Here is a 15,507-nt window from a genome sequence, read left to right as displayed (position 1 = left end):
ATGGCAGAGAACTGTGTAACCTGTGTGTTTGAAAGAACATTCAAATCACATGTCTCGTGTCACAACAAACGTCCTTGTGTGTTGCCCTGTAGCTGGATTCAGCTTTGGACTCTGATCCTCTTTAAAGATATTAGTGGTGTGGAGCTGTAAAGAGATACCAGTGTTGACTCGTTTAAAATGTGAGGCCCTGAGCACACAAAACCTTAAAATGTGTGTGTTTAGAAACTCAAGATGACTCAATGATGTTATTCCACACAGTCATTTATCACAGAACCTTCAAAACGCAAGATCGAATAGAATGGTTTGCAACTATAGAGAATATTACCAAATTTAGAATATTTTTTATGAATACGAATATTTATATCCTTTTCACTAGTAATAAATTATTATTATAAGACTAAAAACATTGTGGGAAATATGGCCTGGGTAGCTGAGTAAGTATGAGTATTGTTATAGGGATGATCTATACAGGTCAATAATTGCTCTTGAAAGCTTTAATTGCAGGGTCTGATATCTTGCGGTTCTTTGGCTGTCCAGTGCATGAACTTGGACAAGCATCAGAACAGTTTTTATTTTTGTCTTTCATTACTGTAAGTATCATGACATTCCATATAGTGATGCCTTTTTCGATTTAGTGTGGATGGAAGAAAGTGGATAAAATGATACTGATGTGAATTTAATGTTTCGAAAACAGTTAAAAATGAAGGTTAAAAAAAAAAAGAACATTTTCACTGAAATTAGAAATTGGGCCATTTTTCTCTCACATGCAATTTTCTATGATTATATGTTGTAGTGTTTGTATTGTTGTTTTCTTGAAATAGTATTTGTATTAAAGTTATTGAAATCCAGCGACCTTGTCCTTGCTTGTGTGAATTTTTCATGAGATCAGGTTATTTGTTTTCATTCATCTTTATCTATAGCTTTTACAAGGTCATGCTTGCTGTGGATCTGGCACCTATTAATGGAATACTAGATGTGGAGTGAGATCCTCGCAGGACATTAGGGTTAATTTAGACTTGACAGTGTCTTGGGATGTAGGAGAAATCCAGCATTAGCTAATTAAGTGTTAACTAATAAATGGGTTCTTCTAAATTACAATATACCTTAATACATACATATACATTATACATAAATTGATTTCTCAGGGACTTTGTGACTGTAACCCCATGATTATTATGATACTAGATTTGTGGTGTGATGAGTTTGATGCAATTGTGATTTGATATATTTTCTAAAATCCATTAGTTTATTCATCAGTGCCATGTTTCCCTCCAACATACACAGGCAAAGCAAATCCACATTTATATGATTAAAATAAATAGTTATCACCCAGCCCTCAATATCCAAAACACACACAGACGTGCACGTAGACAGCTCATGTTTGCTCTTGAGATGGCTTACCAGAGCCAGTAATCTGGTGGCAATGACATCATTCATCTCAAATTGTGTGTATCCGAGGATTAAGAAGGTCACAAGAGAGGAGGAGTGTACTGTTGTGTGGCCTGTTAGGCTGTTTTAGTGGACCATTTCCAACAATTAGACACACACACACACACACACACACACACAGTCACACAGTCACACAATCACTAAGCAGACATTCACATTGTGGAAGGCATGGACGCAGCAACAATGGCAGACACACACATGGAGGAACTGGTGGAGCGATCTGGAGCAGCTGAAGATAGAGAAGCTCAGCTGAGAGAACTGTATCATGATGGTCCTCTAGTAGGACCTGAACCAGACTTCATAGCAGGTCAGTACTGCTGAGAGTTCTGCCCATTCATTACATTTCATTAAATTATATGAAAGCACAGCATTTGTGGAACTAGTTGAAGAATGTGTTTTAGAATTTGTCTACGTTTTTAATGTAATACTCTAATCAACATGTCAATGTTTTCCAGTTTAGAATGATATCAGTTGATTATGCTAATGACAATGATCTGACAAGGAATTGAAAAATAAAACATTTGATTAAATGAAATAATTCGAGAGCTACAGTAACTCTCAGATACTACAGATACCACTGTGGATTGTTTACTGTATCATTGTTTCACTGGTGCATTATTACCTTTCAATTTGTATTTCTGCTTCCAAGTTTGTGAGTGTAATTCTTCTCCATCAGAATGCAGTCTCACTAATTCCCTAAATGCTTGGGATTAAGCACTATTTCAGCCCCGATCTCCATATGTGTCCTCTCAAAATAACAAGTGTCTGTTGGATTAATCATGAGATGAAGGAAGCACAAGACACAAATAATTATCTAATCTCTGTGGTGCTAATACCTTATTATAGTAGACATCTGTTAAGCATTAAAATAGTTGATACAAGTGTGAAAAAATGCATTATGTTTACCAGAATTTAAGGAGAAAACTGTAATTGATGTCTCTGAAGGGCTGTTGTTTAATTTTGTGAATACATTTTAAATATGCAATTTATTTTACATTTTTAGTAGGATACAAATATGAGAGGTCTTATTAGCATGGTTTTAATGAGGTTGCACCCAGACTGTAATCTTATACGATTAAAATGTAATTTTAGTAATGCATAACTACAATTTTATTCTGTCAAATCTAATACAGTCTCTTAAAGAACTTATTTTCTTTTTGTTTTAAGAATACATTTGAATGCTCTACAGAATATAGAGTATGTAGATCTGTCCTTTGTGTAATGAGCAGATGAGCATTGCTCAGCACACAGTAACATGGAGGTGACAGACAGGCTCATGTACCTGGAGCAGCGCCTCCAGATGCAGGAGGATGAGGTGCAGCTGCTCAAGATAACTCTGGCTGATGTGCTCAAGAGACTCAACATCTCAAAGACACAAACTGCTGCTCTCACCAAGAGAGGGCCTGTTAAAGGTACCAAACTCTTTCACATATGCACTGTTTAAACAGCAACTACATTCAATGGATTCTAGGATTTTTTTTAAAAGGGTGGCAGAGGGGGGACCAAGAACCAGTCAGGGGGGCCCATGGGAAAAGTCATGTGCCCCAATACAAGTGGGACGACATAAAAAATCGCACTGCACAAGTGCCTGGACAACGCATCTCTCTTTTTATAAATAAAAAAACATTGAACAGACAATAATTGTTCTCAACTGCACTCTACATATTTTTGTCATGGTTTCTTTAAATGTATTGCTGCTGTAGCTGACTTTGTCCCCTTTCCATTTTTTCCCACAAAATCCTGTCTAAAAATAAACAAACCTTTAACTTAATCATCAGTATTACACAAATAGTATATTTAATAGCCATGTTTTCATCTGATTAAAGATAAAATAATTTAAAAGTGAAGCTGTTCTTGGACATAGCAAACAAAAATAAAGAATACAAGACTACCATGCAAAAATGGTTGTTTATTCAATACAAACAGGTATTTACTATTCTACATCTTAAAATTCCAAGTCTCAGATCAATAACATTGTAAAAAGCCCACATTTTAGCATTTATTATGTTACTGCAGATTATTTGGGAAAGTGATTGTCGGAGGTGACAAAAGACACATTCTTTATTTAAGTAGAAGTACAGATACTCATGTTTTAAAAGACTCTGGTAAAAGTTGAAGTACTGAATATCCTTTTTTACTCAAGTTAAAGTAAAGAAGTTTGGGCTCTGACATGTACTTAATTTAAGAAAAAGTAGCCACTACTACTACCTGTTTTAGTGTCACCGTGGTAACTGGACCTCACATTATATTAATAATAGGGCTGTCAATTGATTAACATATTTAATCGTGATTAATCGCATGATTGTCGTGAGTTAACTTACGATTAGTCACAAATTAATAGCACATTTTTATCTGTTTTAAATGTACCTTAACTTAATACTTTTACATTTTTTAACACTCTTATTAACATGGACATAGACAAACATGGATGCTTTATGCAAATGTATTTTTATTATTAGTAAAACCAAACTCAACATAGAGCATGAAGACAAAATATTCTTGTAAATGCTTAAATGTTATTATTTTTATTTATGGGTACATAAATGATCAGAACACCAAGCATGACTGTGCTATGTTTCCACACGGACGGTTAATGAGGCGATACCGAAAAAACTGTACCTCTTCTAACATTCATAACGGATTACATAATCAGTGAATATTTTTATTCAATGTGAATTAGTTTATTTAAAAAAATAGACATTTCAAGCTTTCTATTAATATAATAATTATGTCTGTGAGGCAAGTATTATATCACTGAGATTCAGGTTTGCTTTCTTTATTTTTAAAAAGCACAGCATTCTGTTGGTATTGTGTGTATAAAAATAAAAGTAGACTCTTTACAGATTCGAATGATGTATTGCTTTTATCTGTACGATCAAAAAATTAAGAGCAAGTTTGTTTCGACATTATGATAAAAAATGGCACAAAGAGGGATAACTGTGCGCATCAGGGGGGATTTTGGTGCTGATTTGAGACTTGGTGCATCAGTAATACAAATGTTTGGTGGGCCGGTGCCACCCTTTAACACACACACACACACACACACACACACACACACACACACACACACACACACACACCCACCACCACCACTCCTTTAGACATGTCCCTGCTGTTATGCAAAATTACTCAACACAGCATGACTACAAAGATTTGTGTATTGAACATCCCTACAGTGTAATATAATATAATATAATATAATATAATATAATATAATATAATATAATATGTTCAATCTAATTATATTATATTAAACATTTCAAACAAATCAAACATTTTAACTTCCTGAACCTCACACTTTAGAGCGGCTGTATCCTCGAGTGAGACTGGAAGGTTGGGTTCTGTTATGTGATTAGCTGATACTTTCATTAGTGCAATTCATTCAGACTTGTGCAGGGTTTAAACCAACATGTACAGGTTTCATAAAAACCTTATACATAAATGTATTTATATAATCAGAATGTTTACAGAAGTAAATGCTATTTTTTCAGCATCAAGGCCTGTGTCTTCGGCCCTGCCACCCAGAACAAACAGCAACACAGCCAACTTCCTGAAAAAGAGCTCCAGCTCTGCACTGCCCTCTTCCTCATCCTGTAAGAATTACAGCCCTTTGCCGACCAGCAAAAGGTACATGGTGTTGTTAATGAAATTTGACACAGCCCCACTATGACATAAAACGCAGTCCATATTTTATTCCTTTTTTTTTTTTACTTCAAGTAATGTAATGAATTATTTCCCACATGCCTGGTTTAGAAGTCCAGCAAGCAATACAAAAGGCAGTTCAAGTGTTCAAAGCAGTGCTCTAACAACCAGCACCGCCACAACCCCCTGTAAGAAACTTCAGGAGAGGTTAGACTTGTCATATTAATACATGGTGCAGGTAATGGTCATAATTCTGCATGGACTCTGACACTTCTGAATACTAAACATGATTTGAAATTGTTTGTTCATCCAGCAGCAAACCAAAGGAGACCATCACCAGTGTTGTAGGTAAAAAAAAACTATTTAAAACACATTAAAATATAACATTTATTTTCTCCTTGGGTAATATAATCTGCTTTACTAGCAAAACGATTTGGTATAGAATATTCTTTTATTCGTACACATTTGTAAATATACAAAAAATCTATTATTTATATCTTTCATTATGGCTGTTACACTACCCCATCATTTTTGTCCTATAACAGCACACCCTGTCATGTCCTTCATTCACCTTGAAATACTTATGCAACTGTCTGCAGCTTAATGGAACCTTTGTTCAAACAACGAGACACAAATATCACACGTGTAACCCCCCAAAAAATACAGAACTGCTGTATAACTGTGGAGGTCTATTGAGAAATTTGATCTTATTCTTTTCTCCTTTTTTTTCTTTTTTTAGGAACCCGCCATGTAACTCACTGCAAAGGTAGGCCTTATGCCACACTTTACACACACTTGACATTTTCATACAAGGAGGTATCAAATAGTTCAGACTAGCTCTGCTTACCAGAAAGTACTTTATTTATCTATGTTTATGCACTATCACCTTCAAAATAGTCTCCTTGCACAGTAGTACATTACTCCCAGCCACTTCTGGAATGTGTCCTGGCAGTGATCTTTTCGAAGTGTATCAAGCACCTTCTGTGATTCGCTCAGTGCCAAATTGGTGACCTTTGAGCTGGATCTTCAGCTTTCCAGAAGTGGGTTCACCCTCTTCTGGAAAAAAAAAAAAACAGTTTGATACCACCTCGTATCTCATTTTCTATGAGAGTGACAGATATCATGAAAATAACGCTCTGGAAACTGTGGGATAACTATTCTTATGAATCTTTGTTATTGCTTTATTTTTTATCCTTTTTCTTCCACTTTCTTCTATTTTTTATCACACTTCCACCCTTGTCTGGTTTTCCAATCCCCACCGTCCTGCACCCTACACTTAGTGACTATGCAGATCTATCTGAGCCACCCAGCAAAAAAGACTGGGCCTACTGAGAATGCAGTTGATACAGCCATGCAGCCGAGTGTGTGCACACCTGTGAGTGGGCCACCACCAGAAAAAGCAGCTTCAGACAAGAGGAAAGTAGGAGCTGGGAAGAAGCCTCCCTGTACACTATCTCTGCACAGGAGCAGATGTCAGAGCCCCTTTTCCCCTGCTAAAAGCCCCCTTTACAAGAGTCCCATCAAGTCCCCTAGCCAGTATTTCCAGATTTGTTACTAAACCCACAAAGTAGTGCAACCTGGACAATGTATCTAGTGTTCATAAGTTACTAAATAAAAGCTGTGGATGTGAATTGTTCATGTGAATTGATTATCTAATTCATTCGGAATTGAGAAAAATATCTTTGATTCTAAGAATTTTCTCAGAGTTCTTATCTAAAGCAATGAATCATTTGTGTAAGTGTATTCTATTGCATAAAACATATTTATACAAATGAATTATTATATTTGACTGTGAGATTATCTGATGGTTATCGCAGAAGACATTAATTACAATAAAAGTGCTTTGATGGTAATGACATACAGTACAGACCAAAAGTTTGGACACACCTGCTCATTCAAAGAGTTTTCTTTATTTTTATGACTATGAAAATTGTAGATTCACACTGAAGGCATCAAAACTACGAATTAACACATGTGGAATTATATACATAACAAAAAAGTGAACTGAAAATATGTCATATTGTAGGTTCTTTAAAGTAGGCATCAAGAGAATGCCAAGAGTGTGCAAAGCAGTAATCTAAGCAAAAGGTGGCTACTTTGAAGAACCTACAATATGACATATTTTCAGTTGTTTCACACTTTTTTGTTATGTATATAATTCCACATGTGTTAATTCGTAGTTTTGATGCCTTCAGTGTGACTCTACAATTTTCATAGTCATGAAAATAAAGAAAACTCTTTGAATGAGAAGGTGTGTCCAAACTTTTGGTCTGTACTGTATATTGTGCCGCACTGCTGATATCAGAAGTTACTATCTGCGTTCGAAAAAATGATACGATACGATACGAATAACGATAAACTGCACTTGGGACCATTATCATGAATCTTTATGAGCTGGATTTAATGTTTTTCTCTGTAATATAGTGAGTGTAAAAGGGATGTCAGGGAAACTCTTGCTAATGCTTACGCTAATGCTTTGTGTTCATGGGTGGGGGAAAAATGCAGCAGGCTCTTTATTAAGTTCCACCTACCAGTATAGATCTATAATCTTGGCATTTTGTGAACAATCCTACCTAATCCCATTTTAAAAGGAACCAATATATAGAATGGAAAATAATTGTAGACGGCTTGAGTAAAAGTTTGAAGGTCTAAACTTAGAAGCCAGATATTTTTATGCCTGTAAAATACAGTATAATCCCATAACATCTATCTGTGTTTCTTGTTTAAATACTGAGCTGTGGTCTAACCGTTAAGTAAATAGATTTTCTGTATTTTCAGGTGTATTTTTGTTTTGTAGTTTTGGAACAAAATCAATCTTTCATGGACAGTGCACTGTTTAAGAAAGTGACTACCAGTGGAAAGTATTATGGATGGTTTTTAATAAATCCTAAAATGGCATCCTTACTGATGAATACTAGCTTAAGTAGGATATGTCTGAATTAGTGGTTCTTAATGCGATGTCGAAAGACCCTCAGTGGTCCATGTCAGATATGCAGCAGATGTATAATTTCATCATATTTATAACAGAAAAATATTTAGAGATTTTTATTTTGCTCACAGAAATGTATTTGATTTTCTGTAGATGTCCGGTCAGCTTGAATCAGTTTAAAGATTCTCTGTCCTTTTTTTATCAACACCTTAAAGAAATGTTTTCCACTGGGCATCTTCTGGTTTTTTGCACCATTATGTGTAAACTTTAGAGATGACTACATTGTAAAAATCACTGGAGATCAGCAGTTTTTGAAATACAAAATGTACAAACATGACAAACTCAAAAATTATATTTCTTTCTTCTTCACTGCAGGATGGGACCTGATTTAGAATTCACAACTTAGTTTACAATAAAAGTCTGATTGAAGAATGCCTGCAGTATCATATACGCAATGCCCAGTTGTAGCAAATACCCTCAGGATCTGGTTTCAATTCAGACAGTGTTTTGGTTTTAGAGACTTCTCTTTAGCCGGCCCTATATGCAAGAACCACCTATTCCTCCCAGGTCAACTGGACTCAGTTTTCAGTCAGTGGCAACATTCGGGTCTTGTCAGATTTAGTGATCTTTTTATAGAGAATGTTTTTGCCTCGCTCTCAACTCTTTCTTCAAAATACGGTCTGCCAGGATCACACTTGTTTAGATATTTTCAAGTTCGTCATCTAATCCAAAGCCACTGTCCCACATATCCCTCCGTTCCTCCTAGTGCGGGAATGGATACAGTTCCAAATATTTCAATAAACTTGAGGGGAGTAATTTCTAATGTGTATGACATTTTAATGTCAGTAAAAAATATAGATCTGAACAAAATCCATGCGGAATGGACAAGGGATTTGGGAGTGGACATATCAGAGGAAACCTGGAAAAATGCATTATTCAGGGTGAATGGGACGACCTCCTGCACTCGTTTAGGCTTGATTCAGTTCAAGGTCCTTCACAGACTTCATTACAGCAAGGTTAAGCTGTCCAAAATATACACCAATGTAACTGACGCGTGTGAGCGTTGTCGCTCTGCTGGGGCAGATTTGGCTCATATGTTTTGGACTTGCCCCAGACTGTTTAATTACTGGACAACTATATTTAAAATCTTGTCTGAGGCGTATATTAGGGATATTAAGCCTAGTTTTGAAATGGCAATTTTTGGAGTACCTGAGCAAGGTACAGTCATGCCCAGGAAGTGTCAGGATGCTTGTGCTTTTGCGTGTCTTCTGGCTCGGAGAAGAATATTGCTTGATTGGAAATCAAGTAAACCACCTTTAGTCTCACTCTGGCTTAAAGATTTGATGCTATTTTTGAAATTGGAAAAAATTAAATACTCTCTTAGAGGATCCACCAAACTTTTCTATTTAGTATGGACTCCAATGATCTCATATTTTGGAAAGGGTGCAGCTCTTCCCCCAAACTGAGTTGGAAGGCTTGTGCACATTGTAACAGGTAATGCCGTCAGGTGCAATGGGCTAACAATGTTGTTCAGTATTTCCTCATTGTTTGTAATGTCATAACTGTGGTTTTTTATTTTTTATTTATTTATTTATTTAATTAATTTTTTGGGATTCGGTGGGGGGGTTGTTGAAAAATTGTGGGGGAGAAGAAAAAGGAAAAGGGGAGGAAATGTGGAAAATACTGTTGATTATCTGTCGCCTAATGTTATTGTTGTTTGTTATTGTGCTTTCCTCTGTTCCTTCCTCAATAAAAATAATAATAATAAAAAAAAAGAATGCCTGCAGTAGTTGAACAGAGCCTGACACCAATATAAAGTATGATTTATATAGACAGATGTTGACAGATCCGAGGTGAATCACCCATCAGCAGGATATTACAGCACAGCAAACTGCTCCCTCTCCCTCACTCTCTCTCCTCTGCCTTTCTCTCTCCATCTCCCTCTCTTTCTTGCTCTATATTTGTCTTCCTCTTTCTCTCTTTCTCTCTATTGCCCTCCTCCTCCTCTGTCTGTCTATCTCTCTATCTCTTTTCTCTCTCTCCGTCTTTCCTCCTCTCCTCCCACTCTCTCTCTCTCTCTCTGTCTTTCTCTCTCCATCTTCCTCTCTTTCTTGCTCTCCATCTGTCGCCCTCTTTCTCTCTCTCTCTACCTCCTCCTCCTCCTCTGTCTATCTCCCCTCTATTTCTCCCTCTCCTCTGTCTTTCCTCCTCTCTCTCTCTCTCTCTCTCTCTCTCTCTCTCCTCTGTCTGTCTCTCCATCTCTCTTTCTCTCTCTTTCAATCTGTCTCTCCTCCTCTCTCTCTCTCTCTCTCCTCTTCTGTCTGTCTATTTCTCATTCTCTCTCTCTCTCTCTCTCTCTCTCTCTCTCTCTCTCTCTCTCTCTCTCTCTCCTCTCTCTCTCTCTCTCTCTGGTGCTGGAGATGGAAAGATGGCATCTCCGAGGCTGTTGTCTCTCCACACATTGACTCACTCCACAGAGACAGCAGTGGCGGTCGATGTGAAATGGAAGTGAGGGAGCGATCGGAGGAGCGCAGACGTCCAGAAACAATCGGAAGAGCGTCTCGCGCCTTGGACGCGACACCAGGCCAGTCGCAGCAGCGGCGCGCAGCATCCGTGCGTCCCCGGCAACCTGCCACACCGCCGGCGTGTTAACGGAGAGCCGCGTGTGCTTGAAGGATAAGAGATTTAAAACAGAGGCGTGGGTGAAACGGATCCAGGGAGAGAGAAGAGGCCGGGGAGCGGTTTTTGCGCAGTCCTCCAGGCGGAGGGGAGAGGAGAAGGATGAGGTAAGCAAAATCACGCGCTCGCCCTGACACACGGTGCCGTTATCCTGCACAACGAACAGCGCGGAGCCGCTACTGCATCCGCCGCGTTTCACTGGCTTTTACACCTGAGCTCAGGGGCCACAGCTGTCTGGCAGTCGTGCCTTTACTTTTACTTCGAGTTGTCAATTAATTCAGTAATAATCAGGTGTGTGTGCGTGTGTGTGTCCCTGATGTGGTAAGGCCTTGAGGTGGGGTCTCCACACACCACACATCACTATCCTGGGTTTTTCCGTCTACAACAGATAATTTTTTCAAGGTTATGAATGCAAATAAACATAATTATTTTGTAGCACCATAAATCACCATTGTATGCTAGTGCCGAAAAGCTGCATAGAAAGATACAATGAAATTAAAACTGTTATAAACTATAATGAATGGACATTAGGTGCCACCCAGATGAGGATTGTTTCCCTTTTGAGTCTGGATGCTCTCAAGGTTTCTTCCTCATACCATCTCAGGGAGTTTTTTCCTTGCCACTATCACCACTTGCTTGTGTATTAGGGGGTAAACTTATAGGCACTAACATCTAAATTCACATTTTATAACCTATTTACGGTATATCTGTAAAGATATAAAGATATAAAGATGTATTTTGGCTAGTAGGACATTGGACAAAACTTTTCTATCCATATGTGGTCCTTTCATAAACTGTTACCACAAAGTTAAAGGCATACAATTGTTTCGGATGCAATTGAATGTGGTAGCATTCAGTTTTCCCTTCATTTGAACTAGGAGGCCTAAACCTGTTCCCTCCTGGCAGTGCCCCTGAGCACAAAGTGAGCTTCATGAAGATATGGTTTTCATGGATTGGAGTTGAAAATGTTAACTGGCCTACTATAGAGCTCTGACCTCAATATTTAGAAAGTACAGATAAATCTTTTGGTCAGGTGTCCACAAACTTTTGCCCATATAGTGCATGTTCTTCCATCATGGAGCAGGTCAACTTGTGGATGTTCAAGCTATTTGCATGAATTATAGCTTACTGTCTCACAGTGACAGTCCATAGTACCAAAACTCATACACAATTAATTGTTATGCTGCACAATCAGAATTGAGTAGTCACTATGCATGGTAGAGTATCAGTTGCTGCTGAGGATCAATACCTATACAAATTTAGGAAATTGTATAAAACTGTGGAAAAAAATCAACTTCAGAATAAACCGTAAATACCGCAGTATACTCACTTAGGATGCCTCCTTCAATTTCTGACAGGCTGTTCCTCAAAAACACATGTGGCAAATGGTGACCCATTGTGACAATTTATCAAGAAACTGAAATTAAGGGCAGTTGATTTTTTTGGTTCTGTGACAACACCATATGCTGGTCCATTTGAAATGTCTTGGCCACATCACTAGAGAAACTTGTGATTGAACCTGGAATATTTGTCCTAGGTCATATCTATACCTTTTTTTATGCAGTCTGTTGGTTGTTCCCCTAAAGAAGAGCCTGAGTCTTCATTGCTATGTACAGCACACACAGTGGCATTATTTGAACAGGACATTGATGTTTCAACCAAAAAACCAACTCTTATAGGACCACCTTTAAAGAAGAAAGAAGTGAGGGTGTCTCTTATTAAAACAAAGACTTACTAGGTGGTGAACATCATCACCTTACCCTAGAGGTGGATTTGAAGCTCCTACCATTAATTGCTAATCTACAAGGACCGTCTCCTCCTCATAGGCATTACTTAGAGGCATGTGACTCCAGAAAGCCTGGACGGCTGCTATCTAGAATATCAGCATATAACTCAACTTTCTACAACTTTAACATTCAGAAGTTTCTCCTATTTGCATGTTAGTTTCATTTACAGTTAGTTTTAAAGTAGGTTGTTTTTTTTCATGATATTCTGACATATTATTCTGGAGGTAGAAAGGGATGACATTGGCTTGTTAATTATGTCACTTTAAGGGTTCCCTATAATTGTAAATAAAAATATATTAAATACTACATAACATTGTCCTTTTTGTGACTGTTCAAGATCTTTGCATGCATGCACACATATTCAAGAGGGTTAAACAAAGTCAAAATTTTCTTGATGCTAATTAGGGCATGTATCTGTGTGTGACGTAGTTGAGACTTCAGTATATTAGTAAATGATTGTCTCTCTATGTATATGTTTTGTCTGCCACATACAATATAGGGAATTTGATATGCTGGGTGTCCTCGAGGAGCTACCGATTGCAGAGTCAGATTTCAGTCGGTCAATGTGGACTTTAATATATGTTGGTTTGGAGGTGTTGAGCGAGTTTTCTGACTATGCTACAACAATACCCCCTTATTTAGTGAATGGTCTTCTCACATATAATATATAACGTATAATATTTCCAAAACCATTTCTGGCATGTAGTTAGGAAATAATACAGTCAGGAATGGAAGCAAAAGTTTGAGTAAAATTGTAATTGAAATCTGCATAAAGTTTTCATAAAACATAAAATAATTATTACATTTACAAGGTACTTAACAAGAACCTAATGTTTCTTTCAAAATGGTACATCTAACAAAATCTAAGGGCATTAGCAGCATGTGCATTTTACTGACCTCGTTTAAAACCAGTGGGATTCGCAATTAAGCTTTCTGATATAACTTTGCTGTAGAGCAGCCAGACTAAGCAGTTACAGACCTATTTTAATTCCTCTTTAAGTCGCTGAGTCAGAATATCTTTTGATCCCTCACATATACAGATTCAGGTACTGTAAAATCTGTCTTATATTAAAAAGGTCAGATGTGTTCAAGTAGCACAGGTGGGTGGGATTGTAAAGAATCACAGTTATATGCTTGTAGTGAACACAATATTGGGTTTTTATATAAAAAAAAAAAACACAAGTAGTGTTTAGCCAAGTGGTAAAAAAACAGATTAAACAGAAAATTAAAAATGGACATGGTTTACCTTTATAGTGGAAGAAAATATGACACAGAATGCTGTGTTCATTTTCAGCAACTGTTTTATCCTGTTTTTCACTGAATAGAAATCCTATCTTGGGAACAATGTGCAGGAGGCAGGATCTAGCTATCCCATTCTCAAATCAAAGAGCATGGTGAATGCTCTTCAATTCTTAGTTCACTTGGGGCAACACCAGGAAGTCACAGTACGACCTGGGATGGGGTAGGTGTAAATTAATGGCACCACACAAATATATATAATTTCAGGGCTTTCTTTTAGATTACAAATGAACACAGGAAATATTTTGGGAGTTTCAGAACTAAAATCTAAGGCACTATAGTAAATGTATCTACATTCTGGTCAATATTGATTCTGTTATGGATCTTCCTAATAGTGTTTGCTTCGATGGCCCATATATGAGTTTAAAATAGAATAGCTTGTTCTGAATTCTTCTCCAGATCTGCTGAGATGCATTTAAAGGCAAAGGGACATGCTTACCAATGTCTTCTGAGTAAATACAGTGTGGCATTAGTGTCACACTGCAATTATTCTCTCAAGTGTAAAATATCCATCTGCTTCTGAAGGAAGTAAATAGCATTCTGTTTGGATTGATGAATACTGAGATTTCTGTTACCTCAGGTTTGTCATAGATGCACATAACAGATACATTATGTGCAAAGTAATAAAGCAAGCTTAAAAGTGACAAATCTAAGATTTATTGAAATTAATTCTATTCTTATTCTAATTCTAGTAAAATATAGTCACATTAAACAATATATATATATATATATATATATATATATATATATATATATATATATATATATATATATATACACCTCCATACATTGTTTGTCAAAGGGGTCTCATAAAATGAGTCAGAAACATTTATCTTTCACGTATTCTGCTTACAGTGCAGGTTTTTAACAATCAAGTTTATTTAAAGGTGTGATTTGCACAGTATAATGTTTAATTAGTTGCTTAATATAACTGTGTGAATTGAAATGAGAAAAATTATACTATGCAGCAATTTGATTACAGTGCATATTTAGCATGTGCATGTTTAAGTATAGTGTAGTGTAGACTGAGTTATAGTGCTTTTTAAGCCTAGTCCCTTATGACATACAGTATACATACCATATAATCCACTTTCCCTAATGGAAAACCATGGCCACAAATGTCTAAGAAAACTGATCTAATTCTGAGCCAGCTGTCCATCTCCATACGTCCAACCTTCTTGTCTCTCTGTTTAATCTGACTTTCACTGTAAGCCGTTTAGCTTTTTGTCTATGTTATATATCATTGCACACTCTGCTGTGCCATACCAACCACATCGAAACAGGCACATGGGAATTTTGTTTGTTGGCTACCACTTCATTCACACATTTATATGCGTCATTTCATTAACTTTTTCTTTCTTCATTTCATTAGCTTTTATACCCACATCCTCAACCCCCCTCACCCTCTGTGGTCATATACTTCATCATGGGTGGCTTTGCCATGTGTCTGGCTGGGCGTCTAACAGAAAGCCATGGCCCCTGTGGTGTGCTAATGGCTGTGCAGGTTACAGTTGACTCTTGGCTGAGCTCCACTTAAAGGGGCGTGTTTCCCTTTAAGGATTAAAATGCAGTCTGCAGCCATGCAGGAACCTGCTGAAGGGGATGATGATGGGGGAAGGGCAGCATGCTGCTTCCACATAAGCAGCCTCTGCTCTTTCTTTATATATGTCTATATCAAGCATCATGATAAATGCCTTCATTGACCAGGTCATTATGGTATTA

The 15,507-nt window shown here is 37.2% G+C and overlaps 2 protein-coding genes across 10 annotated transcripts in view; both read left to right on the top strand.

Moving 5' to 3' along the window:
- Positions 1-1,543: 1,543 nt before the first annotated feature.
- LOC124376970 (echinoderm microtubule-associated protein-like 1) lies at positions 1,544-6,727 on the top strand. Of its 9 annotated transcripts, none has more exons than XM_046836197.1 (7): positions 1,544-1,756; positions 2,679-2,861; positions 4,941-5,076; positions 5,203-5,298; positions 5,408-5,439; positions 5,831-5,857; positions 6,372-6,727. In XM_046836197.1, the coding sequence occupies exons 1-7, from the start codon at positions 1,618-1,620 to the stop codon at positions 6,647-6,649; spliced, it is 891 nt and encodes a 296-aa protein (XP_046692153.1). In that variant the 5' UTR covers positions 1,544-1,617; the 3' UTR covers positions 6,650-6,727. The 9 variants fall into 9 exon arrangements, with proteins under 9 accessions (XP_046692153.1, XP_046692152.1, XP_046692156.1 ...); XM_046836196.1 differs by having other exon boundaries at positions 5,405-5,439; XM_046836200.1 differs by having other exon boundaries at positions 6,383-6,562.
- Positions 6,728-10,362: 3,635 nt separating this feature from the next.
- The window catches only part of evlb (Enah/Vasp-like b), a 28,174-nt gene continuing 23,029 nt past the window's right edge, over positions 10,363-15,507 (top strand). The window contains exon 1 of the mRNA XM_046835973.1: positions 10,363-10,806. Coding sequence (XP_046691929.1) covers positions 10,802-10,806 — 5 coding nt within the window. The 5' untranslated portion in view covers positions 10,363-10,801. The remainder of the gene's footprint in view (positions 10,807-15,507) is intronic.

Source organism: Silurus meridionalis, chromosome 23 (assembly GCF_014805685.1).
Source record: "Silurus meridionalis isolate SWU-2019-XX chromosome 23, ASM1480568v1, whole genome shotgun sequence".
Taxonomy (NCBI): Eukaryota; Metazoa; Chordata; class Actinopteri; order Siluriformes; family Siluridae; genus Silurus; species Silurus meridionalis.
This window is presented reverse-complemented; position numbering and strand designations above follow the sequence as displayed.

What these genes read in the sequence shown, in the direction of transcription:
- LOC124376970 (XM_046836196.1), top strand. Translation starts at nt 1,618, where the DNA reads ATGGACGCAGCAACAATGGCAGACACACACATGGAGGAACTGGTGGAG. An exon ending in TGTAAGAAACTTCAGGAGAG is followed by an intron (nt 5,299 to 5,404) that starts GTTAGACTTGTC and finishes TTGTTCATCCAG; the next exon opens with CAGCAAACCAAAGGAGACCA. An exon ending in GACCATCACCAGTGTTGTAG is followed by an intron (nt 5,440 to 5,830) that starts GTAAAAAAAAAC and finishes TTCTTTTTTTAG; the next exon opens with GAACCCGCCATGTAACTCAC.